Source organism: Ovis canadensis, chromosome 12, assembly GCF_042477335.2.
Source record: "Ovis canadensis isolate MfBH-ARS-UI-01 breed Bighorn chromosome 12, ARS-UI_OviCan_v2, whole genome shotgun sequence".
Taxonomy (NCBI): Eukaryota; Metazoa; Chordata; class Mammalia; order Artiodactyla; family Bovidae; genus Ovis; species Ovis canadensis.
This window is the reverse complement of record NC_091256.1, coordinates 52,436,520-52,459,667: the sequence shown is the minus strand read 5'-3', so window position 1 is coordinate 52,459,667 and position 23,148 is coordinate 52,436,520. Positions and strand designations below refer to the sequence as shown.

General features: G+C 51.0%; 1 protein-coding gene across 3 annotated transcripts; it reads left to right on the top strand.

Moving 5' to 3' along the window:
- Nucleotides 1-5: 5 nt before the first annotated feature.
- Nucleotides 6-18,812, top strand: AGTRAP (angiotensin II receptor associated protein). 3 transcript variants are annotated; one of them, XM_069545679.1, is made up of 5 exons: nucleotides 6-273; nucleotides 13,035-13,069; nucleotides 15,682-15,787; nucleotides 16,620-16,719; nucleotides 18,113-18,812. In XM_069545679.1, the coding sequence occupies exons 1-5, from the start codon at nucleotides 247-249 to the stop codon at nucleotides 18,214-18,216; spliced, it is 372 nt and encodes a 123-aa protein (XP_069401780.1). In that variant the 5' UTR covers nucleotides 6-246; the 3' UTR covers nucleotides 18,217-18,812. The 3 variants fall into 3 exon arrangements, with proteins under 3 accessions (XP_069401780.1, XP_069401779.1, XP_069401778.1); XM_069545678.1 differs by having other exon boundaries at nucleotides 11-273; nucleotides 16,620-16,794; XM_069545677.1 differs by having other exon boundaries at nucleotides 22-273; nucleotides 16,620-16,815.
- Nucleotides 18,813-23,148: the final 4,336 nt, after the last annotated feature.

The window sequence follows — 23,148 nt, the reverse complement described above, 5'->3', positions numbered from 1 at the left end:
GCCCCGCCCCGTAACTACCTGGGCAGTGGCGCGGTGAAGGCTCAAGCAGCACGACGCCGTCTCCTAGATACCGGGCCGTCGTCACATGACCTACTCACGTGACCCCACCCCCACCCTCCAGCCCAGCTGGGGTTGGAGCTCTGGCAAAGGGCAGCCGGCGGGGCGGGGCTGGGCAAGTTTGTTTCCCGAGTTCGGAGACCAGGAGCCCCCGCGGTTGTGGCGCAGGTGCTGTCCGGTTGGGTCGCGATGGAGCTGCCAGCCGTGAACCTGAAGGTGGCGATGGGCGGGGCGGGTCTCCCGGAGCGTGTTGGGTATTTGCGCTTTTAGTAGGTGATTTTAGAGGTGAGGATTTTAGAGGTAGAGGACCGAGAATCTGGGGAAAGTGGAGTGGTGGGGAGAAAGAGAACGAACAGAGCCCAGGTGTAAGGAGGTGGGCGGACAGACCATACCAGGAAGACAGATCCAGAAGGCCAGCAGGAAAGACCGAGAGGGAGCTGGAGGAGGGAAGCAGCCGTCTCTTCCCTAAGTCAGACCGGTTCAGCTGGGAGCGCTGAGCCCCTGAGGCTCGCTTTGGCCTGCGCGCCCAGAATTTCTCTGGAGAAAGAGGAGAGCGTGGTGGGGAGGGACCCAAGGAGAGCCCGAGGCTGGACTTGGAGGCAGGACACCTGCCTTCCACCGAGAGAGGGGTAAAGCTTTCACCTGGACCCCCAACACTGCCCTTACCGCCTCTCTTGTTGGGAAGATCAAGTTAAGGAAATCAAATGATCCCAGGCAGATGGTTTTTCAGAGTTGATAGATTCAACGTCTTTATTTCTTAAGCAACACAGACACCAATAGAATTTACTCAAAAGCAGAACCCCCCAACTTTGCACATTTAGGAAAACACTGTAGGTCGCTGGGGTGTCTTCATTTCCTGAGCTGTAAGAATGCCAAAGGCTGTTCTTCTTTTTCTCCCCGCCCTCCTCCAGCCCAGTGTTTCTTGGCTGGGTTTGCCACTGAGAGGCTGAAGCCTTTAGCTTTGGTCAGAAAGGTTTTAACCTTGGACCAGACCTGCCATCTGCGGCCTAGGTACAGTTTCCTTTGAGATTGTATGCAGGAGTACCCTCTTATTCACCCTTGACAAAGCATTATGCACCCATGGTGTCTGGTCCTAAAGTAAGAGATAGATGACTACAGAACAATACATCATCCATATTTGGATTATTAGACATGGTCTGTGTTGTGACTTCACGTGGGCACATTTCCTTAATATTGAACACTTGCTTCAGCAGACCTCTCCGAGGCTTCCAGTCAACTGCTGCAGGGGGAGAGATGGCTGTGACAAGGGAATGGGCTTGGATTGAAGGTTTAGCAGGGAAGAAATTTACACGAGGGCAACTGAGGTTCGTTGGTATCAACATTCACTCTGTTCCAGGCTGTGTGCAGTTAATGCCGACTACCTTTTCTCTGATTAGAGACTTGCCTAAAATAATTATTAAGGGCGAAGGAGGAAAGGGACAGAGGAGCAGGAACTGACGAGGGAGTGAGCCCTAATTCTTAGGGCGTCTGTGGTGTGCCGGGTTATTTATTTAGTCGTATCAACCTTCTGAGATTTTTGTAGCTGAGCCAACTTCAGCTCAGACCAGATAGGTAACTTGTCAAGGCCCCACAGAGATTAAGTGGCAGAGTCAGAATTTGAACCCATCACGGTCAGACTTCAAAGCTGTGTCTTTTCCTGGCCACCATTAGTTAGGGCCAACTTCTGCTTTGACAGTTAGTGCCCAGTGGGAGGGCTTAGTCTGTTTGTGGCCTTTTTTTTTTTTTTTTTGAGAAACTTTGTGGGCCTCACAGGCCACACGTGACCACAGATGTGAGCTTTGCCGGCTTTCACTGCCCACAGTGAAATAGCTGGTCCTTTCTTTGACTTGGGAAATAAAACACCATATCTCTAAGGGTCTTAGCTGCTACCAATCAGAGACAAGTAAGTGCTGAGAGGTCGTGAACAGCTAGGGTTGCCAGGTGACATTGAGGACATCCAGTTGAGTTTGAATTTCATATCAACAATGAATAACTTTTTAATCTAAGTATGAAAAGTGAAAGTCATTCAGTCGTGTCCAACTCTTTGTGACCGCAGGGACTGTACAGTCCATGGAATTCTCCAGGCCAGAATACTGGAGTGGGTAGCCTTTCCCTTCTGCAGGGGATCTTCCCAACCTAGGGATCGAACCCAGATCTCCCACATTGCAGGAGGATTCTTTACAGCTGAGCCACCAGGGAAGCCCCAGGATACTGGAGTGGGTTATCCTATCCCTTCTCCAGTGGACCTTATATCCCAGGCAATATTTGGAACAGTCTAGAAAATTATTCATTATCTGAAATTAAAGGTTAACTAGGGGTTCTGTTTTTGTTGTTGTTTTTTCTGGCCTCCCACAGGAGTCTAAGTGGGCTATTCTGAGATCAGAACCCCTTGGGAGCTCAGAAAATGCCCAACCCCCCAACCCTGCACTACCCTTGCCCTCCTTTCACACATTCCTGGGGTATTGGCTCAGTGCCTGCTTGTGCCCAGCCCACCCACAGTAGGCAGTGGTGCCAGGTGAACAGAAGCAGCTGCCCCGGGCCCTCCAGGTAGTTCCTAACCCAATGCCACACATGAGGCAAGTCCTGAGCTGAAGGAACGTCATTGTGAGAGTTTAGAAAGTTCTAGACTTGGGTTCATGAGGGCTTGTGAGAAAAGGCCCTTGGGAGGAGGGTGCAGGGGGTTAGTATAGCATGAGGGTTAAGAATTCCGGAACCTGACTGCGCAATAGTCAGGGACTGCCTTGTCTCGGGGCTTCCCAGGTGGCTGAGTGGTAAAGAACGTACCTGCAATGCAGGAGACATGGGTTTAGTCCCTGGGTGGGAAGATCCCCTGGAGTGGGAAACAGCAACCCAACCTGGCAGATTACAGTCCATGGGGTCACAAAGAGTTGGACACGACTGAAGCAACTGAGCACGTGCACAGCCATGTCCCAGAGGCTGACTGCCTAGTAGGCAGGGTGTTGAATGTTTCGCACACCGCTCCACCTCTCCATAGCCACACAACACCCCCATAGAGCATTATTATCCCCACTTTAGAAGAGCAAGCGGCAGTTGGAGAGCTCAGGTGATGGCGCGGAGTCACACAGCTCTAAGTCATGGAGCTGGGGTCTGACCCACAGACTTGGGTCCAGCAGCCACACGGCCAACTACTGCCTGCCTCTGCCTCCCCTGTCTGGCAGCCCTGACTGCTGCCCCCTTGGTTCAGCCCTTGGGGATCCTTGGGGATCTTGCTGCCTCATTCAATAGGCCACTGAGTGTTTGCACAGGACTAAGAAATATATTCTGGGTTTTTTGTTTGTTTATTTTTTGTTTTGGCCCCACCACACTGCCAGTGGGATCTTAGTTCCTTGACCACAGATTGAACCTGCACCCTTGGCAGTCCTTACCACTGCCCTGCCAGAAAATTCCCAGGAAAAAATATATTCTGTATATTAATCTGTATGGAGGGGGATTCCCTGGTGGTCCAGGGGTTTGAACTCCATGGTTTCACAGCTTGGGGCCCAGGTACAATCCCTGGTCAGGGAACTAAGATCCTGCAAGCCATATGGTGTGGCCAAAGAAAAAAACCAAATTCTTTATGGTAACCTCAAGTCTGTCGACCACCTGGCTAGGCAGTCCCAGCCCCACTGCCATGGGCCCTCCAGTGATAAATGAAGGGTCTGAATCCTGGTCCGAGGACCCCCTCGGTTTCCCCTTAGCCTTCCTTCCTCCTGGTCAAACATACTCATTTCCATCCACCCTTCCCTTGCACTTTCAGATCCTAGCACTGTAGTACAGTGGGTAGAGCACAGGCTTTGGGGCCATCAGATCTCCCTCTAAGGCCAGGCTTTGCTGCTTACCAGCTGTGTGACCTGAAGCAGGTTTCTTAACCTCTCTGAATATCAGTTTCTTCACAATAAAAAGAGAATAAAAATAGACCCTACCTTCTAGGATGATAAGAGGAGGATCCAGTGGTCCAGGAGGTGATGTAGCTTCACAGTTTTGTTGTTTTTTTATTTTAATCTTTATTTTATGTGTTTATTTATTTTTGGCTGCACTGTGTCTTTGTTGCTGTGCAGGTTTTCTCTAGTTGCAATGAACGGGGCCCAGTCAGTCTCTAGTTGCAGAGCATGGGCTTCTCACGGCAGTGGCTTCTGTTGTTGCAGAGCATGGGCTCTAGGGTACACGGGCTTCAGTAGTTGTAGCACATGGGCTCAGTAGTTGTGGCCCATGAGTTCGGTTGCCCTGCAGCATGTGGGATCTTCCTGGATCAAGGATCGAACCAGTGTCTCCTACATGGGCACATGGATTCTTTACCACTGAGCCATCAGGGAAGCCCACATCACGTTTTTAGTAGCAGAAAAACTCAGACCCAAGCGACTGATTCTGCGATTTGCATCTAGGCTCTCTTCTCATATATAACTGTTTGGGCCAATGAATCTCTCACAGCCTCAGTGTCTTCATAAGTGAAACATAAGGGTTAAAACTCTGCCCCAGACAGTCACAAGGATGACATGGGCCAGGTGTTCAGGGCAGTGTAGATATGTGGCAGGCACATCTGCATCAGTAGCAGGGGTTGCTGTAGGTGACATGATTTCAGGATGACTGTCTGCAGAGGTTGTGGTTGTTGTTGTTCAGTCGCTCAGTCATGTCCAACTCTTTGTGACCCCATGGACTGTAGCCCACCAGGCTCCTCTCTCCATGAGATTCTCCAGGCAAGAATACTGGAGCAGGTTGCCACTTCCTTCTCCAGGGGATCTTCCTGACCAAGGGATCAAACTCACATCTCCTGCATTGGCAGGTGGATTCTTTACCACTGAGCCCCCAGGGAGGTGCTTACAGCTATTTCGTGGAAACATCCAGTGACTATCAGATGCCTGTCTCTTTCTGGTTGAGGTGCCCCTGTGGGACACGAGGGTGATAGATGCTGCCTCCGCGTTACCAGGGAGGAACCCAGGGCTCCAACACAAAAGGAGGTGGCCCCTGGGCCAGAACTCAGGTCTCCTACCCCCAGTCCAGCATCTTACAAGCCCCTGCTGCCATGGCTGGTCTCTCTCCCCTGCTCTTCTGACACGTCGAACACTGGCTGGGAAAGGGCCAGGCAGCCCTGTGGGCCAGGTGCTATACGAAGAGTCCAGGAGCTCAAGCCTCTCTCCTCTTGCCCAGCCGGGAGCAGTCAGGCCGCCGGGGCACAAGCTGGACACACGTGCCCCTCTCTCCCCCATCTCTGTGGCTGTACCTGAGACTCCCCAGCATTCTCTTGGTGACCAGACACCTCCCCCAGAGCCAGCATACAGTTCTTTTGTGCTGAGATAAGGGCTGTGGGAGAGGGCAGGGCTGGTTTGGCTGGGTTTCTTTTTCTTTTTTAATTTCTACTGAAATGTGTTGTTGTTTAATCGCTAAGTCATGTCTCTTTGTGACCCCATAGACTGCAGCACACCAGGCTCCCCTGTCCTTCGCTGTCTCCTGGAATTTGCTAAGATTCATGCCCATTGAGTCGGTGATGCTATTTAGCCATCTCATCCTCTGCCACCCTCTTCTCCTTTTGCCTTCAATCTTTCCCAGCATCAGGGCCTTTTCCAATGAGTCAGCTCTTCGCCTGGCCAAAGTATTATAACTTCAGCTTCAGCATCAGTCCTCCCAATGAATATTCAGGATTGATTTCCTTTAGGATTGACTGATATGATCTCCTTGCAGTCCAAGGGACTCTCAAGAGTCTTCTCTAACACCACAATTCAAAAGCCTCATCTCTTCAGCACTCAGCCTTTTTTATGGTCCAACTCTCACATCTGTACCTGACTATTAGAAAAACCATAGCTTTGACTATATGGACCTTTGGTGGCAAAATGATGTCTCTGCTTTTTAATACACTGTCTAGGTTGGTCATAGCTTTCCTTCCAAGGAACAAGCGTCTTTTAGTTTCATGGCTGCAGTTATTGAGTATAGTTGATTTCCAATGTTGTGTTAGGTGTGCAGCAGAGTGAGTCAGTTAAACATATACTTATATTCACTCTTTTTTAGATTCTTGGCTGGGTTTTTTGTTGGAGCTTTCCTGCACATTTGACCCCTCTGGGCCCGAGTGGGTGTGCCCTCCCATTACAAAGATGGGGAAAGTAGCCGATGAGGCTTCATGGGTTTCTTTTCCCACAGCTGAAGAGACATGCTCCTCTGGTGCTAAGTTTCCTAAATATTGAGCAAACAAAAGTGATGTCGCACCAAGGGGAGGTGTGTCTGCTAAAGGCCCGCAGGATTTCCAGGTCATACTGTTTTCTTCCCCAAAGAGAGGGCCTAGTTTGGGGGCTTAGCCAGGTGCTCACTCCATATTACAGGCTTTTCTGGCTCCAGGAAGTACTTTATCCCACAGATTACAGAGTGGTTTCCTCACAGGCTTTCCTGCATGTCACTGCCTTTCCTTTTCTGAGCTCTGCAGGCCAGGCCTGGAAAATCCCATGGATGGAGGAGCCTGGTAGGCTGCAGTCCACGGGGTCACTAAGAGTCTGAGCGACTTCACTTTCACGTCTTAGAGAAGGAAATGGCAACCCGCTCCAGTGTTCTTGCCTGGAGAATCCCAGGGACGGGGGAGCCTGGTGGGCTGCCGTCTATGGGGTCGCACAGAGTCAGACACAACTGAAGCGACCTAGCAGCAGCAGGCCAGGAGCATCCCTTTATTAAAGACCTGCTGTGTGCACAGTCTAGAGGTGGGAACCAGAGCATTTGGGAATGAAGACTGTTTCTGAAATAGAAGTTGAGGGAGGGAAGGACTCAGTGTTAATGTTGGGGAGTGGAGAAGTGATGTGACTGTGACTCCTTCCTTGGTTTCTTGTCTTAGTTAAAAACCCAACACCAGGACCACCTGGCTGGCCGAGTGTGGCAGGTCCCTTCCCCTCTCTGGGCAGGACTTCCTGTCAGAGGGGACTGAGTTTTGCTCTCAAAATAAAGATCAGAGTTCTCTCCCACGCCTCCCAGGCTCAGCCCTGCCCCCACCCCCATCCCAGCTTCCTGTCCCTCCTCTACTCTCCTCTTCCACTCCAGCTACATGGGCCTCTTTTCAGTCTCCAGAAGGTTCCGTGCTCCCTTCCGTCACAGAGCCTTTGCAGGTGCTATCCCTTTGGCTCGAAATGTTCTTCTTTCCCCTCTGTCCCTGGTTAACTCCTTGCTCACCCATTTCATCTCCCTGAAACATCATCCTTCAGAGAAGCCTTCAGTGCTCCCCTCCTCTGATCCAGAATGAGCGTCCTTTTCTTTGCCGTTACTTCCTTCTCAACAGACTGTCTGTTTGGACCCCACGCTCCTGAGGTAATTTTTTGGTTAGCAGGTGTTCCCCCCCTACCCCACTCAGTTCTGGAAGGGCAGCCTAGGACTGCATCTGCCCAACTTACCTTTGAATCTGCAGGGTGGAGGCCAAGCAGGTGTCAGCGATGCCAACTTAACCTGTAAATGATTAAGTAACCTGGCACAGTTTGATCACCCTTCTTCAGTCCCTGTAGCATCCTGGATGGCTCAAGTGGTAAGGAATCCACCTGCAATGCAGGAGTCATAGGAGGCATGGGTTTGATCCCTGGGTTGGGAAGACCCCCTGGTGGAGGACATGATAACCCACTCCAGTATTCTTGCCTAGACAATCCCATGGACAGAGGAGCCTGGCAGGCTACAGTTCATGGGGTCTCAAAGAGTCGGACATGACCGAGCACACTCATTCTTCTGTGTGCTTAGTCAGTCATGTCTGACTCTTTGCAACCCCATGGGCTGTAGCCCACCAGGCTTCTCTGTCAGTGGGATTCTCCAGGTAAGAATACTGGAGTGGGTTGCCATGCTCTCCTCCAGGGGACCGTCCTGACCCAGGGATGGAACCCAGGTCTCCCACATTGCAGGCAGATTCTTTACTATCTGAACCACAGGGAAGCCCAAGAATACTAGAGTGGATATAGTTCAGTTGAGTCGCTCAGTCGTGTCCAGCTCTTTGAGACCCCATGGACTGCAGCACACCAGGCTTCCCTGTCCATCACCAACTCCCAGAGCTTGCTCAAATTCACGTACATTGAGTCGGTGATGCCATCCAACCAGCTCATCCTCTGTCGTCCCCTTCTCCTCCTGCCCTCAATCTTTCCCAGCATCAGGGTCTTCTGTAATGAGTCAGCTCTTCACACAAGATGGCCAAAGTATTGGAGCTTCAGTTTCAGCTTGGGCTTCCCTGGTCACTCAGCTGGCAAAGAATCTGCCTGCAATGCGGGAGACCCGAGTTCCATCCCTGGATTTGGAAGATCACCAGGAAGGGAACGGCTACCCACTCCAGTATTCTGGCCTGGAGAATTCCTTGGATTGTATAGTCCATGGGGTCACAAAGAGTTGGAAACGACTGAGCAACTTTGATTTTCACTTTGTTTCAGCTTCAGCACCAATCCTTCCAATGAATATTCACAACTGATTTCTTTTAGGATTGACTGGTTTGATCTTGCAGTCCAAGGGACTCTCAAAAGTCTTTTCCAACGCCACAATTCAAAAGCATCAGTTCTTTGGTGCTCAGCTTTCTTCATGGTGCAACTCTGACATCCATACATGACTACCGGAGAAGCCATAGCTTTGCCTATGTGGACCTTTGTCACCTCTTCTTAACGTCTCTGCTTTTCTACGTGCTGTCTAGGTTTGTCATAGATTTTCTTCCAAGGAACAAGTGTCTTTTAATTTCATGGCTGCAGTCACCATCCGCAGTGATTTTGGAGCCCAAGAAAATAAAGTCTGTCACTGTTTCCATTGTTTCCCCATCTATTTGCTATGAAGTGATGGGACTGGATCCCATGATCTTTGTTTTTTGGATGTTGAGTTTTAAGCCAGATTTTTCACTCTCCTCTTTCACCGTAATTGCTTTCTGCCATAAGGGTGGTGTCATCTGCATATCTGAGGTTATTGATATTTCTTTCCGCATTCTTGATTCTAGCTTGTGCTTCATCCAGCCTGGCATTTCGCATGATGTACTCTGCATATAAGTTAAATAAGCAGGGTGACGATTTACAACCGGGGCATACTCCTTTCCCAATTTGGAACCAGTAAATTGTTCCATATCCGGTTCTAACTGTTGCTTCTTGACCTGCATACAGATTTCTCGGGAGGCAGATAAGGTTGTCTGGTATGCCCATCTTTAAGAATTTTCCAGTTTGTTATGGTCCACACAGTCAAAGGCTTTAGTGTAGATGTAGATGTTTTTCTGGAATTCTCTTGCTTTTTCTATGATGCAACAGATGTTGGCAACTTGATCTCTGGTTCCTCTCCCTTTTGAACATCTGGAAGTTCTCAGTTCACATACTGTTGAAGCCTAGCTTGGAGAATTTTGAGCATTACTTTGCTAGTGTGTGAGATGAGTGCAACTGGGCAACAGTTTGAACATTCTTTGGCACTGTCTTTCTTTGGGATTGGAATGAAAACTGACCTTTTCCAGTCCTGTGGCCATTGCTGAGTTTTCCCACATTTGCTGGCATATTGAGTGTAGCACTTTCATAGCATCATCTTTTAGGATTTGAAATAGCTCAGCTGGAATTCCATCACCTCCACTAGCTTTGTTTATAGTGATGCTTCCTCAGGCCCACTTGACTGCTCACTCCAGGATGTCTGGCTCTAGCTGAATGATCACACCATCATGGTTTTCTGGGTCATGAAGATCTTTTTTGTGTAGTTCTTCTGTGTGTTCTTGTCACCTCTTCTTAATATCATCTGCTTCTATTAGATCCATACCATTTCTGTCCTTTATTAAGCCTGTCTTTGCATGAAATGTTTCCTTGGTATCTCTAGTTTTCTTGAAGAGATCTCTAGTCTTTCCCATTCTATTGTACTCCTCTATTTCTTTGCACTGGAGTGGGTAGCTTATCCCTTTTCCTGGAGATCTTCCCAACCCAGGAATCGAACTGGGGTCTCCTGCATTGCAGGCAGATTCTTTACCAACTGAACCACCAGGGGAATCCACTCACTCCTCAGTCCCGGGGGAAAACCTCAGAAGACTAGTTCTACTCTGCCTCGGTTTCCGCATCTTCATAATAGGAGGGCACATCTACTCAGGCCCTGGGTGGAACAACACCTGGCTAAGTTGGGATTGAATCCTGGCTCTGCTCTGTGACCTGGAGCAGATTACTTACCATTGATCCTTGGTTTTCTCAACTGTAAACGGGGGGAATGGTGCTTCAGAGGATTGTAAGGATGAAACACGTTCACAGGCAGAAAAATCTTACCTTGGTGCCTGACACATAGGAAGCACTCATTAATAAAGGTAGGTGGTGACCAAGATTCCTTCCAGAGCTAGCCTTCTGTCATATTGTTCTTGTTTGGTCTCTCAGTTGTGTCCAACTCTTTGCAACCCCCTGGACTGCAGCACGCCAGGTTTCCCTGTCCTTCACCAACTCCTGGAGTTTGCTCAAACTCATGTCCATTAAGTCGGTGATGCCATCCAACCATCTCACCCTTTGTCTTCTCCTCCTGACTTCAATCTTTCCCAGCATCAGGGCCTTTTCTAAGGAGCTCTTCACATCATGTAGCCAAAGTATTGGAGCTTCAGCTTCAGCATCAATCCTTCCAGTGAATATTCAGGATTGATTTCCTTTAAGATTGACTGATTTGATCTCCTTGCAGTTCAGAGGACTCTCAAGAGTCTTCTCCAACACCACAGTTCAAAAGCATCAATTCTTCAGCATTCAGCCTCATTTACGGTCCAACTCTCAGTCATGTAGGCTCAGCTTTTTTGGTGTCTTGAGACCTCTGTAAAGTCGGGTGTGTTGGTCCTTAAAGAGCCATTCTCCTAGTCCTTTGTAGCTGGAAAAGGAGTTCTTTAGGGGTTGGGGACCACAGTCTGGACTTGGTTCACTTAACCTGAGCACTGGGGGCAAGGTGGGGTATCCTGGCCATCTGCCCTGGATGTCATCTGCCGCCCACCCTGTGTGGAAAACATCCATGTGTGTCCAAGCCCAAAGAGCTTCTCTCTCTAGCACAAAGGTTAGGAGCCCTAGTTTTGGAGTCAGACTTACCATTTAATTACAGTTTTGCCATCAGTGGAGTCATGATCAACTTAATTTACCTCTGAGCCTAGTTTTCTTGACTGTAAAATGGGAATGATTCTAGTATCTGCTTCAGAAGCTCAGAGAAGGTCATGTGAGACATTGGGCCCAGGGCCTGGCACATTGCAGATGTGCAATAAATAATAACTCTCTCTCTCTCTCTCTCTTTTTTTTTTTTTTGCTGTACTGGGTCTTCATTGCTGCGTGCAGGCTTTCTCTACTTGCGGTGAGCTGGGGATTCTCTCTAGTTGCCACACTCAGGCTTCTTGTTGCTGTGGCTTCTCTTGTTGCACGGGCTCTAGGTTTACAGGCTCAGTAGTTGTAGCACACAGCACCTAGTTGCCTCGTGGCATGTGGGATCTTCCCAGACCAGGGATCGAACCCGTGTCCACTACATTGGCAGGTGGATTCTTAACCACTGGACCACCAAGGAAGTCCAATAGTAATTCTTCTAGAAATGCGGCCAGAGTTCCTTGCTGCAGGTGGCATCCTCTCCTTAACACCCCCACCCCCCCTGAGCACAAGACTAGAAACCTGGGCCTTTCACTGCAGTCCTTGCTGTGTCCGCCCTTGCTGTCTGGGCCCAGCATGCCGACGCTGCCTCAGGCTCTTGGCATCTTTGGACCCTTGGTGCCTGGAGCAAACTCCCTTAAAGGTCCTTGTCCACCACTGGACCCTACTCCCGCCATCTCGCCACCACCCCCGACCTCAACCCCATCCTGGCCCTGCCCCTCCTCAGGACTCTGGGTGTTGTGTCCTTGCCTGTGCTTCTGGGAGTCCACCCTGGAACACCCCACTCTCCCTCCCCTGTGCCTGGCTGGTCCCCAAGTCCCCTTTAGCACCAGCTCCGAATTCCCCGCTTCTTCCCCCTGCCTTCCCCATAGCATCCATGTGTTCCTTCCTCCTTCTTTTTTTTTTTTTTTAATATTTATTTGGGACTTCCCTGGTGGTCCAGTGGTTTAAGAATCCACCTGGCAATGCAAGGGACGTGTGTTCGATCCCTGATCCAGGAACTAAGACCCCACATGGCGAGTGAGCCACTAAGCCCTCGCGCTGCAGCTAGAGAGCCTGCATAACACAGTGAAGATCCCACGTGCTGCAGGTAAGACCTGACATAGCTAAACAAATAAATGAATAAATATTTACTAACAGAGATCTTTAGTTGCAGCATATGGGATCTAGCTCCCCCCCATCAGGGATGAAACCCTGGACCCCCTGCATTGGGAGCACAAAGTTTTAGCCACTGGACCACCAGGAAAGTCTAGTACTATCTTCTGTATTTGCTTTGCAATCAGGACTCTCTTGATTTCCAGGAATAGAGACCAGTTCCAGTAAAGAGGGCTGTCTCTGAGGACATATGTGACAATAAAAAGAGTGGGACAGTGCATGGACCTAACATGTTACCTTCCTGCGGAAAAGCTCCTGGTGACTTCTTCGGTGCCCTTGAGATGAAGTCCATGCTCCTTGCCGGGGTCCTCCAGGCCCACCTTTCCCCTCTGGTCTCCTGCCCTCGGGCTGCTCTCCCATTCCTTGGATGCACTGGGCATCTGCTCAGCCCCACACGGCTCCCCAGCTCCAGTGTACTGAAATCAGCCTCATTTGAGCCCCTCCCAGCCATCAAGGCCTCCTCTGGTTTCAGAACAGACTTCCAGATTCCCCAAAGGAGCCTCCAGCTTTGGAAGCAGGGAGGGGTGTGGGTGTCAGCTACCCCGAGGGACTGGGGAGGGGTGACCTGGCAGTGTCCTCTGGCCTGACCTGTGCCCTTCCTCCTCCCCTGCCGCTGTTGGGGGCCACTCTCTTGCTGGTGTTTGAGCAGACATCCCTGAAGCCCTCTTAGGCCCTAGGCAGGAGCTTCTGGTGTGTTTTGGTTCCAGAAGCTTTGCTGCCCACTCACCCTGCCACCATGGTGGTCACAGTTGCAGTTCTCTTCTTTACCCCACCCCCTCTGTTTTTGTGCCACAGGCGATCCTCCTGGTTCACTGGCTGCTGACGACCTGGTGAGTGAATGTGGGTGTCCAGTTCTGTGTCCCCCTGGTCTCCCAAGATCTGGGTCCACATGCCTCTCTGGGGTCTTGTGCACGTGTATCCTGGGTCCTGTCCACATGTATTCCTGGGGTCTTGTCCATGTCTCCCGACCAAGACTAAACAGCTCATCTGTCAAGATCATCATCAGCAAGCTCCTGTGTCCCAAGGATATTGGAGGGGCAGGTGGTACCTAGAGGACTTTGCCATCACTGACCCTAGGAGCTTCTGGCCCTCATCCTCAAGAAGACAGCAGCCCGAGGGGCAGTACTGACAGCTCAGACCTTTCTCCAGACACTGCCCAAGCCCTTGGGGCTTGGCATCCCTCTGGTTCTGCCCCTAGGGCCTTTGCATCTGGGGCTGTGAGGTGTTGAAGCCTAGGGGCTGGCCTCTCATACCTTGCTGGGGTGGATGTCCGGTGGAGCTCTGTGTGTCTGTGACCTTGGGTGAGCCACTCAAACCCCCTGAGTCATTTTCTCACCTATAATGTGAGAGTATTACTGACCCTCCCACTTATCCTGTTAAGTCATCTGAAGGTGCAAACACGATTTCTGAAACCATAATAATTGCTGACATTTATTGAGGGTGCCTTCTGGAGGTTAACTCAGCAGCTCAGCAAGTAGACACATGATGAACCTGAGTACAAGGGTGAGGTCACTCACTTAGAGGTGGACCCTCACTCTCATTTCATACCCCCTGCCCAGAGACAGTAGACTCAGGATTTAGACTGACCCTGGTCATGTCCTTAGCCCTGCCATGTTCCAGCCGGGTCACCTTGATCAAGTGACTCCACTTCTCAGTACCTTGGTTTCCATCTATAAAATGGGTGCAAGGATGCATGGCCCTCAGGAGCTGTGAGGGAGAAGCATGGCCTTGCTCTGCTCACCAGACACTGCCCAGGCCTACACAGGGGAGGCCCGGGGACCGCAGGGTGATTTTCATCATTACCTTCTGCTTTATCTGTCGAGTTTCTGGGGAGATTTTTCTGCCCAACCAAGACTGGAAACCACTGAGCTCACGTGTGCATTTTGCAGACGTGGAAGTGCAGTGTACGTGTTCATGGGTATGAATAACGGGAGCAGTGATCATCATGGTTAATGGCCTTGGGGAGCAGAGTGAAAATCCAGATTTCTCAGGCGCACTCCCTGAGACTGAGTTAATGAGTCCAGGCCGGGCCCCCAGCACTTGCTTTCTCAAAACCAAAAAATGAGATGACTGATTTCCAAGTAAGCCCCACGGTGCTCTGTACTTAACTGCTTTGTACATGTTTTCCATATGGTATACTTCAGGGAATGTCATTTACATTTGTGAAGCACCCCACTCTGTGCTTGGGCTGTCCAGGTGGGTAAGAGCATGGCCTCTTGAGCCAGACTGCTGCTGCTACTGCTGCTAAGTCACTTCAGTCGTGTCCGACTCTGTGCGACCCCATAGACGGCAGCCCACTAGTCTCCCGCATCCCTGGGATTCTCCAGGCAAGAACACTGGAGTGGGTTGCCATTGAGCCAGACTACCTGCGTTTAAATCCCAGCTCTGCCACTTAGCAGCTGTGTGACCTCAGGCAAGTTCCTTGACCTCTCTGGGCCTCGTGCCTCTTTACAAGGGTTGTTAATGCATATGCATATAAACGAACCCATTTAAAGCACTTGTAACTGTGCCAGGTACTAGTAAGGGGTCTGGGTTAACTATGCTTTCCTTTGAATTGACAAACAGTTTAGTTAGTAGCGATGGACTACAAAATAAGAGAGTAGGCATTGTGTTAGAAGGTGGTCCTTACAGTGGGGCAGTCGGGGAAAGAGTCTCAGAGTTAACATATGAGCTGAGGCTAAAATGACAAGAAGGGACCAAGTGTTCAGGCAGAGGGAACAGCAAGGCGATGGATGGGAGGTATAGGCTGGACTGTGTCATCAGACCCCACAGGGCCCTGTAGACCATGATCAAGAGTCTGAATTTTCTTCCAAGAAAGTGTTGGAGGACTTTCAACAGAGAAATGACATCCCCTGATTTACCTTACTGGTTGCTGTTTATGGAGGAGTTAATAAGTGTCTCTAGTGGTGAAGAATTTGCCTGCCAATGCAGGAGATGTAAGAGACACAGGTTCGATCCCTGGGTCTGGAAGATCCCCTGGAGGAGGGCATGGCAACCCTCTCCACTATTCTTGCCTGGAGAATCCCATGGACAGAGGACCCTGGCAGGCTACAGTCCATGGGGTCACAAAGAGTCGGAAATGACAGAAGTGACTTAGTATGCATGCAAGCACATTTATGGAATGACAGGATGGGACAGGCGTGGAAGTTAGGGGAACAATGGGGAGAGGCTACAGTGAAACGATCAATCCCAGTAGGAGAGGATAGTGGTTTGGACAGGGAGGGATATGGCCAGATTCCAGATCCGTTTGGGAAACAGCCGATGGGATGTGCTGACATTTTTGGTGCATGGGTGGGAAGTAGGGGAATGGAGAGGGAACGAGGCTGAACTGTGGCCTCTACTCGTGGGGGCCCTGAGACCTAGTGCCCCAAAAGGTGACCTGTAGGAGGGGTGGGCACCTAGGGGGCACCTCTTGACTTGACTCAGGTGCCTCCTCCCGCAGGGGCTGCATCGTGTTCCAGGGCCCCTATGCCTGGACCAACTTCCCCATCCTGGCCTTGGGCGTGTGGGCCGTGGCGCAGCGGGACTCTGTTGACGCCATAAGTATGGTAAGCTGGGGGAGCTGCCAGGGAACCGGCTTCAGGGTGGTCGTGGGCCCAGCTCCGTCTTCCCCTTTCCCTGTCCTGTCTTCTCTGCCTTCTTTTTTCCCCATTTTCCGTTTTCTAGAGTCCAGGCACCCAGCCCACATGTATCTTCACTAGCCTGGCCTGCTGCTCTGCCTGCCTGGCTCAGAGAGTCTCCTCATTTTTTTCCCCAAAAAGGGCATAGGGTGGACTCCCACCAGTGCCCCATGAGATTAGCCATTCCTGGAGGGCAGTAGGGCATGTGCCAGTAACCCCCCTTGAGGGGCCCCCTAATAGGGAGGGGCCCTCATGAAGAGGGAGCTCCACCACTTTGTGAGGTCAGAGTGGGCACAGTCTGGCTAAACTGTCCTACCGGGAGCCCCTGGACACCCGCCCAGACCACATGGCTGTGAGCGCCAGCACTGGCCTCTCAGGATGGTTAGAGACTGATTTCTTCAGTGGTGGAGATGGAACCAGTGAATTCCAAGGGACCTTCTATCTTAGAGATTCTGAGCCCACATCTTGTGCCTCATCACGGCCTCAAGGATAAGAAGAGTTGGGGGAGAGGACTGTGTCAGAGGATAGGGACCCCATCCCTGCTCTCAGCCCTGCAGTACCCAGTTGGGCATCTAGTCTGCAGAGTCCCACCTGCTGTCTTGGTCTGTCTTCCAGCAAACCCCAAGGACGCAGTAGGGCACAAATGGAGCTTCCGGTCCGGTATATTTGGTGGGGGGATGGGGTGACAGGGCAGCAGCGCGCTCATCAACCCTAATAACACCGTGGTCACCCCTCGGCCCTGTGCCTGGCTGTCTTGCAGTTTCTGGGTGGCTTGGTGGCTACCATCTTCCTGGACGTGATCTACATTGGCATCTTCTACCCGAGGTCCAACTTCTCGGACACAGTGCGCTTCAGTGCAGGCATGGCCATCCTCAACCTGATCCTCAAGCCGATCTCCTGCTTCTTCGTCTACCACATGTACCGGGAGCGTGGCGGTGAGCTCCTGGTCCATGTTGGTGAGGCCACCACCTCCAGCCAGCTCCCCAGTGCCCCTCCCACCAGCCCCGGTGCTGGACTGCTGTCTCCTCTCCTCTCCTCAAGTCTCTGCCTTGCCCGCCCCCCAGCCCCTACCCCAGGGAGCCAACCTTGCCCCCTGAGACAGGGATTCAAGGTACAGGGTGGGGCCTGGTGTGGGCTCTGGGCACCAGGCTGAAAGGTATGCAAGTTTCTGGTCTCCTAGAGGAACCCAGGGGTCCCCTGGCCATCCGTGCCTGGCTACGGTGCCATGTCCTTCTCTCAGCTTAAACATGGGTGCAACTGGGGGCCTGATCCCATAGGCACCTGCAGGGCCAGCTTCCCCTCTCAGCTCCCTCTAGCCCCATCACTGGAACCCCCTTTCCTGCCACCTATGGGGTCTGGGCGACCAGGGGAGAGCCAGTGCTGGCCTGGGTCCTGGGGGCCCCAGCCAAAGCCAGCCCTGAGCTGGAGCCCTGCTTGTTGCAGCCCTTCCCCAAACCCCTGTGACACCCGTTCTCATGTCCTTTCTGAGAGAAGTGGGGAGAGCTGTGGTCTTCTGCCTTTCACTCTTGAGAAAAGTGGCCTGAGACCTGCTAGGGGAGCAGCTGGGTTGAGGACGGGAATGGCCCAGGGCAAACTGCCAGGCTGCCCGGACCTGCCCCAGGGTAGGGAGGAGCCAGCGCCAGCGCCGTCCCTCCATTAGACAGATGAGGAGACAGAGGCCTGGGGTGCTGGGGGCTTGTTCAGGAGCACGGGACAGATGTGGGGAGTGAGGATGGGAGTGAGGGGTACGGCACCCAGAAGCCAACAGCCTGCCTGGCACTGTCTGGGTTCTGCAGCTGCGCCAGCCCGGGGGCCCTTCTGGAGGCTGTACAATGATGTCCACTGTCTGGGAGAGGAGCTGGAGGGGAGCCCATGGGTCCGGGGCTGGGCATATCTCGGCCAGACTCCTGAGCACGTGCTGCATTGGTTGGAATCCTAGTGTCCTCTGCTTCAAGCTTTATAATCTCAAGCAAGGCAGTTTATCTTTTTAACACTCGGTTTCCTCATCTGTAAAGTAGGGACAAAAAAAATACCCTGCTCTATAGGGTTACAGGAAGATTGAATAAATGATACATGCTAAAGGCTTGGTGCCTGGGGCTGCTGCCACTGTCTGTCCTGGGTGCCTGGATGCCCAGCTCTGGCTTTTCTTGTTGGGGTGAGATGGGTGGTGGGGAGTAGGGGGACCTTGGTTTGGCCTCGTGGAATGTCCTAAGCCTTGACCCTTCATTTTTTTCTTTCTCTCCAACCCCCCAGGTTTCCTTGGGCCCTCAGAGGAGCGCAGTTCTTACCAGCCAATCGACTCCTCAGAGGTGCCTGCTGACCCTGAGAGCAAGGCTCACGTCACCCGAGGATACTGAAGCCCAGCCCAGGGGCCAGTCTGACAAACTGTGGAGCCGGCAGAGAGGAGGCCTCATCACCTTCTTTGTGCCTTGGACATCATCCTAGGGGCTGCTCCTGACTGCCCCCTGCTTTCTCAGAACTAACTTGTGTCCTCCAGTTCCCCATCTCAGGGATTGCCTGAGTCAAGTGCCCTAAGAGGCCCAGAGCCCCTATGCACAACTGTCCCCAATTCCTTGAGCCCTCTCCTCCCTTCCGGGTAGCCCACTGGTCCCAGGCTGGGAACTCTTGTTGCTTTTATCCCCTCCACCCTTAGCTGCTCCGTGCAGGCCCCAGGCCGAGCCATGCCCGAGCCTGGCAGGATCAGGCCTCTAGGGGCCAGTGGTGCCCCCCACCTCCGCCTCTCCTGAGGTTGGCCATGCCCTCCCGCAGGAGCTCTGAGCCTTGGGTCCTGCTCACTGCCAGGAGCACAGGGGTGAGGACCCCTGGCTTCTCACTACCTGGTCAGTTGGTGCCTGGGGACCCCAGGGCTGGAGGCAAGAGGGGTCTGCTGCCCCTCAGACACCCATCAACCTCCAGCTGCAGGCCACAGCATTAAAGTTCAGGGAATTCTGCAGCCAAGTGTGTTTTGAGCCGTGTTTCCTCTCCTTTCAGAGCTGGGGCCTGAACGTGCCATTCCCAGGAAGATTTCTCCTGTGAATCTCCAGGGTGCCAGGGCTTAGGTGCTTGTTTTCTTGTGACAGGAGGAAATGGGGGCTCGTGACCAGCTGGGCCTGCCGGGTGCTCAGCTCTGGCCTAGCGGAGGCCCCAGGAGAGGAGGGCACTGTCCAATGTGTCAAATAGGCATCCATGTCTCTGAATTAAGTGACAGGTATTGGTTTGAGTCCTGCTCTGCCGCTGACTGTGTGCCCTTGGGCATCTCAACTTTTGGACCCCGTATCTGCTGGAAGAGGGCTAATAACCTGCCCAGAGAGAAAGAGATGACGCAGGTAAAATGTACAGTGCCTGACCTTCAGGAGGGCTTCCTAAATGACAGCAAAGTTTTTGGTGGGGCTGCTCCCTAAGCCCATGCTGATGTTGGTCAATAGTCCAGGGATGGCCTCCCCCTGGCAGACCTGGTATCTTGGACTCAGAGCAAACTGGGACAACTGTCCAGAAGCTCCAGGGGTTTCGTGGCCAGGACCCTGCCCCACCCCTACTGGGATGGGTATTGACCACTGGGCCCCAGGCATCTGGACTTTGTCAGGCCATCCTGGCTTGCCTGTCCCTGGCACAGAGAGGTTAAGGCTGGGTACACAGCCCCCACTGCTCCATTCTTCCGTATGCATCCATCCAAAGAGGCTGAGTGCCTGCCAGTGCTGGGCATGGGCCTGGGGCTACAGGGGTGAACTCAGGTCCTGCCCTCAGGGTAACAGACACTGGGAGTCCTCTGTCAGGAGGCCCAAACCCTGAAAAAAGGAACATGGGCCTCTGAGGAAGGGACCCAGGAATGCAGAGCAGCTGCAGAAAACCGGAAATAGTCTCATAGTCAGACGAAGGCAGACAAATAAGCCATGGTTCATTCATTCTAAGGAATACTGTTCAGCAGTTCAGATGAATAAACCAGACCTATTTCTATCAATGGTGGTCCCCCCAAACATCGGTTGCAGAGTGGCACATGCAATATGAGAGCCTTAGTGTGAATTTTAAAAGCTCATAGAAATACTTTGTATTGTTCATGGGTGTGTATGTGGTAAGACATAAAAGCGTTGACTAGAAGGACCAGTCTCAAGTTCATGACTGTGGCCTTGGGTGGGAGAGAGGTTCCAATTCTCTCCCCCACCCCCTCCCCACCCCGCCCTTTAAAAGCTGCACTGGGTCTTCATTGCTGCACACAGATTTTCTCCAGTTGCAGAGCGGAGGTTACTCTCTGGCTGCAGTGCATGAGCTTCTCACTGGTGGCTTCTCTAGTTGCAGAGCACAGGCTCTGGGTGCGTGAGCTTCAGTAGTTCTGACGTGGTGTACTAGGTATACTACTTCCAGTGGCACATGGGCTTAGTTGCGGCATGTGGAACCTTCTGGGACCAGGGGTCAAACCTGTGTCTCCTCCACTGGTGGGCGGATTCCTACCCACTGCACCACCAGGGGGGTCCCCAGTTCTCTTGTTTATACCAGTTCCTGGCCCGCGGGAGGCTGGCAGTGTATGTGCTCCTTGAACGTATCAGGAGGCCACCATGGCTGCAAATGAGGACAGGAAGAAGGAATGAGGTCAGGGAGGCAGCAGGGGCCAGATGATGCAGAGTCAGAAGGTCATTTCAAGAACTTTGAATGAGTCAGGAGCTGATGGAGGGCTTTGGGCAGAGTGGGACATGGTCTGATTTATGGTATAGAAGGACAGTGTTGGACAGAGAGGTGGGGGTGGTGACAAGTGGTCAGGCCAAGCAGAGCACCAGGCACCAGCTATATCAATCTAGGGGAGTTCTTCAGGTACTTCTGCCTGATAGGGATAGAACAGGTCAGGAATAGGTCGCAAAGATCCCTTAGGGAAATGGCAACCCACTCCAGTATTCTTGCCTGGGAAATCTCATGGACAGAGAAGCCTGGTGAGCTACAGTCCATGGGGTCACAAAATAGTCGGACATGACGGCATAACAACAGGTGGCTGTAAAAGTTCTAGATAGGGAAACCTAGGAAACGTTGGGAGACCACTGTAAGTTGTTGATCACTCAAGAAAGCTATGGGAAGGTAGTGGAATTACAGCCTTGCCAAACTATAAAGTCATAAATAAAGGCATGAGATATGTCCCAGGCCATTGTGTGTGTGTGTATGTGGTAAGTTGCTTCAGTCGTATCTGACTCTTTGCGACCCCGTGAACTGTAACCCACCAGGCTCCTCTGTCCATGGGATTCTCCAGGCAAGAATACTGGAGTGGGTTGCCGTGCCCTCCTCCAGGGATCTTCTCTGACCCAGGGATTGAACCCGCACCTTTTATTTCTCCTGCATTGGCAGGCAGGTTCTTTACCACTAGCATCACCTGGGAAGCCCCAAGGGCATTAGATGAAAGAAAAATGTCACCTCTTTTCTTTTGATATAATAATCCTAAGAGGTCAAGAAGAGATGGCAAGAATACAGAAGAGCTGTACAAAAAAAGTCTTAATGACCTGGATAACCATGATGGTGTGGTCACTCGCCTAGAGCCAGACATCCTAGAGTATGAAGTCAAGTGGGCCTTATGAAGCATCACTATGAACAAAGCTATTGGAAGTGATGGAATTCCAGCTGAGCTATTTAAAATCCTAAAAGATGATGCTGTGAGAGTGCTGCACTCAATATGCCAGCAAATTTGGAAAACTCAGCAATGGCCACAGGACTGCAAAAGGTCAGTTTTCATTCCAATCCCAAAGAAGGGCAATGCTAAAGAATGTTCAAACTGCCACACAATTGCACTCATCTCACATGCTAGCAAGGCTCAAAATCCTTCAAGCTAGCTTCAACAGTATGTGAACTGAAAAATTCCAGATGTTCAAAATGGATTTAGAAAACTCAGAGGAACCAGAGATCAAATTGCCAACATCCGCTGGATCACAGAAAAAGCAAGAGAATTTCAGCAAAACATCTGCTTTATTGACTACACTAAAGCCTTTGACTGTGTGGATCACAACAAACTGTAGAAAATTCTTCAAGAGATGGGAATATCAAGCCACCTTACTCCTGCAAAACGTGTATGCAAGTCAAGAAGCAACAGCTAAAACCAGACATGGAAAAATGGACTGGTTCAAAATTGGAAAAGGAGTACATCAAGGCTCTGTATTGTCACTCTGCTTATTTAACTTATATGCAAAATGCCTGGCTGAATGAAGCACAAGCTGGAATCAAGAGTACCAGGAGAAATATCAACAACCTCAGATATATAGATGATACTACCCTAATGGCAGAAAGTGAAGAGGAACTAAAGAGTCTCTTGATGAAGTTGAAAGAGGAGAGTGAAAAATCTGGTTTAAAACTGAACACTCAAAAACCTAAGATCATGGCATCCAGTCACATCACCTCATGGCTAATAGATGGGGGGAAAGTGGAAACAGTGGCAGATTTTATTTTCTTGGGCTCCAAAATCACTGTAGCCATGAAATTAAAAGATGCTTGCTCCTTGGAAAAAAAGCTATGACAAACCTAGACAGCTTATTAAAAAGCAGAGACATCACTTTGCCACCAAAGGTCTGTATAGTCAAAGCTATGATTTTTCCACTAGTCATGTACAGAAGTGAGAGTTGGACCATAAAGAAGGCTGAGTGCCAAGAATTGATGCTTTCAAACTGTAGTTAAGAAGACTCTTGAGAGTCCCTTGGACAGCAAGATCAAACCAGTCAATCCTGAAGGAAATAAACCCTGAATATTCATAAGGACTGATGCTGAAGCTCCAATACTTTGGCCACCTGATGCAAAGACCTGACTCACTGGAAAAGACTCTGATACTGGGAAAGATTGAAGGCAGAAGGAGAAGGGGATGACAGAGGATGAGATGGTTAGATAGCATCACAGACTCAATGGACGTGAATTTGAACAAACTCCAGGAAATAATGAAGGCCAGGGAAGTCTGGCCTGCTGCAGTCAATGGGTCAAAAAGAGTCAGACACAACAACTGAACAAAAAGAACAATCCCTAGTTTGACCTCAGGTCAGATACTCTCCTGACTGATAGGAAGGAGAAGCTCATGATGTAAGCTTCACATCTTCTGAAGAAGGTCGTCTTTTCCCTTCCCTTTTTCCTTTGACAATAAAACTGTAGTCTACTTAATCCTGGGGCAGAGTTCCCTCACCTGCCCACCTGCATCTCTTACAAGCATCCTATGTTAATAAATCTGCTTCTTGCCTATCACTTTGCTTCTTGCTGAATTCCTTCTGTGCTGAGAGACAAAGAACCTGAGCTTCATTAAGTCCTGAAATCAGGTGTGTGATCTTAGTTGGAAGACTGTG

Coding starts and splice junctions, on each gene's coding strand:
- AGTRAP (XM_069545677.1), top strand. CDS start 247: ATGGAGCTGCCAGCCGTGAACCTGAAG. Junction 274..13,034: donor TGCCAGCCGTGAACCTGAAG/GTGGCGATGGGC, acceptor TTTGTGCCACAG/GCGATCCTCCTGGTTCACTG. Junction 15,788..16,619: donor CTGTTGACGCCATAAGTATG/GTAAGCTGGGGG, acceptor GCTGTCTTGCAG/TTTCTGGGTGGCTTGGTGGC.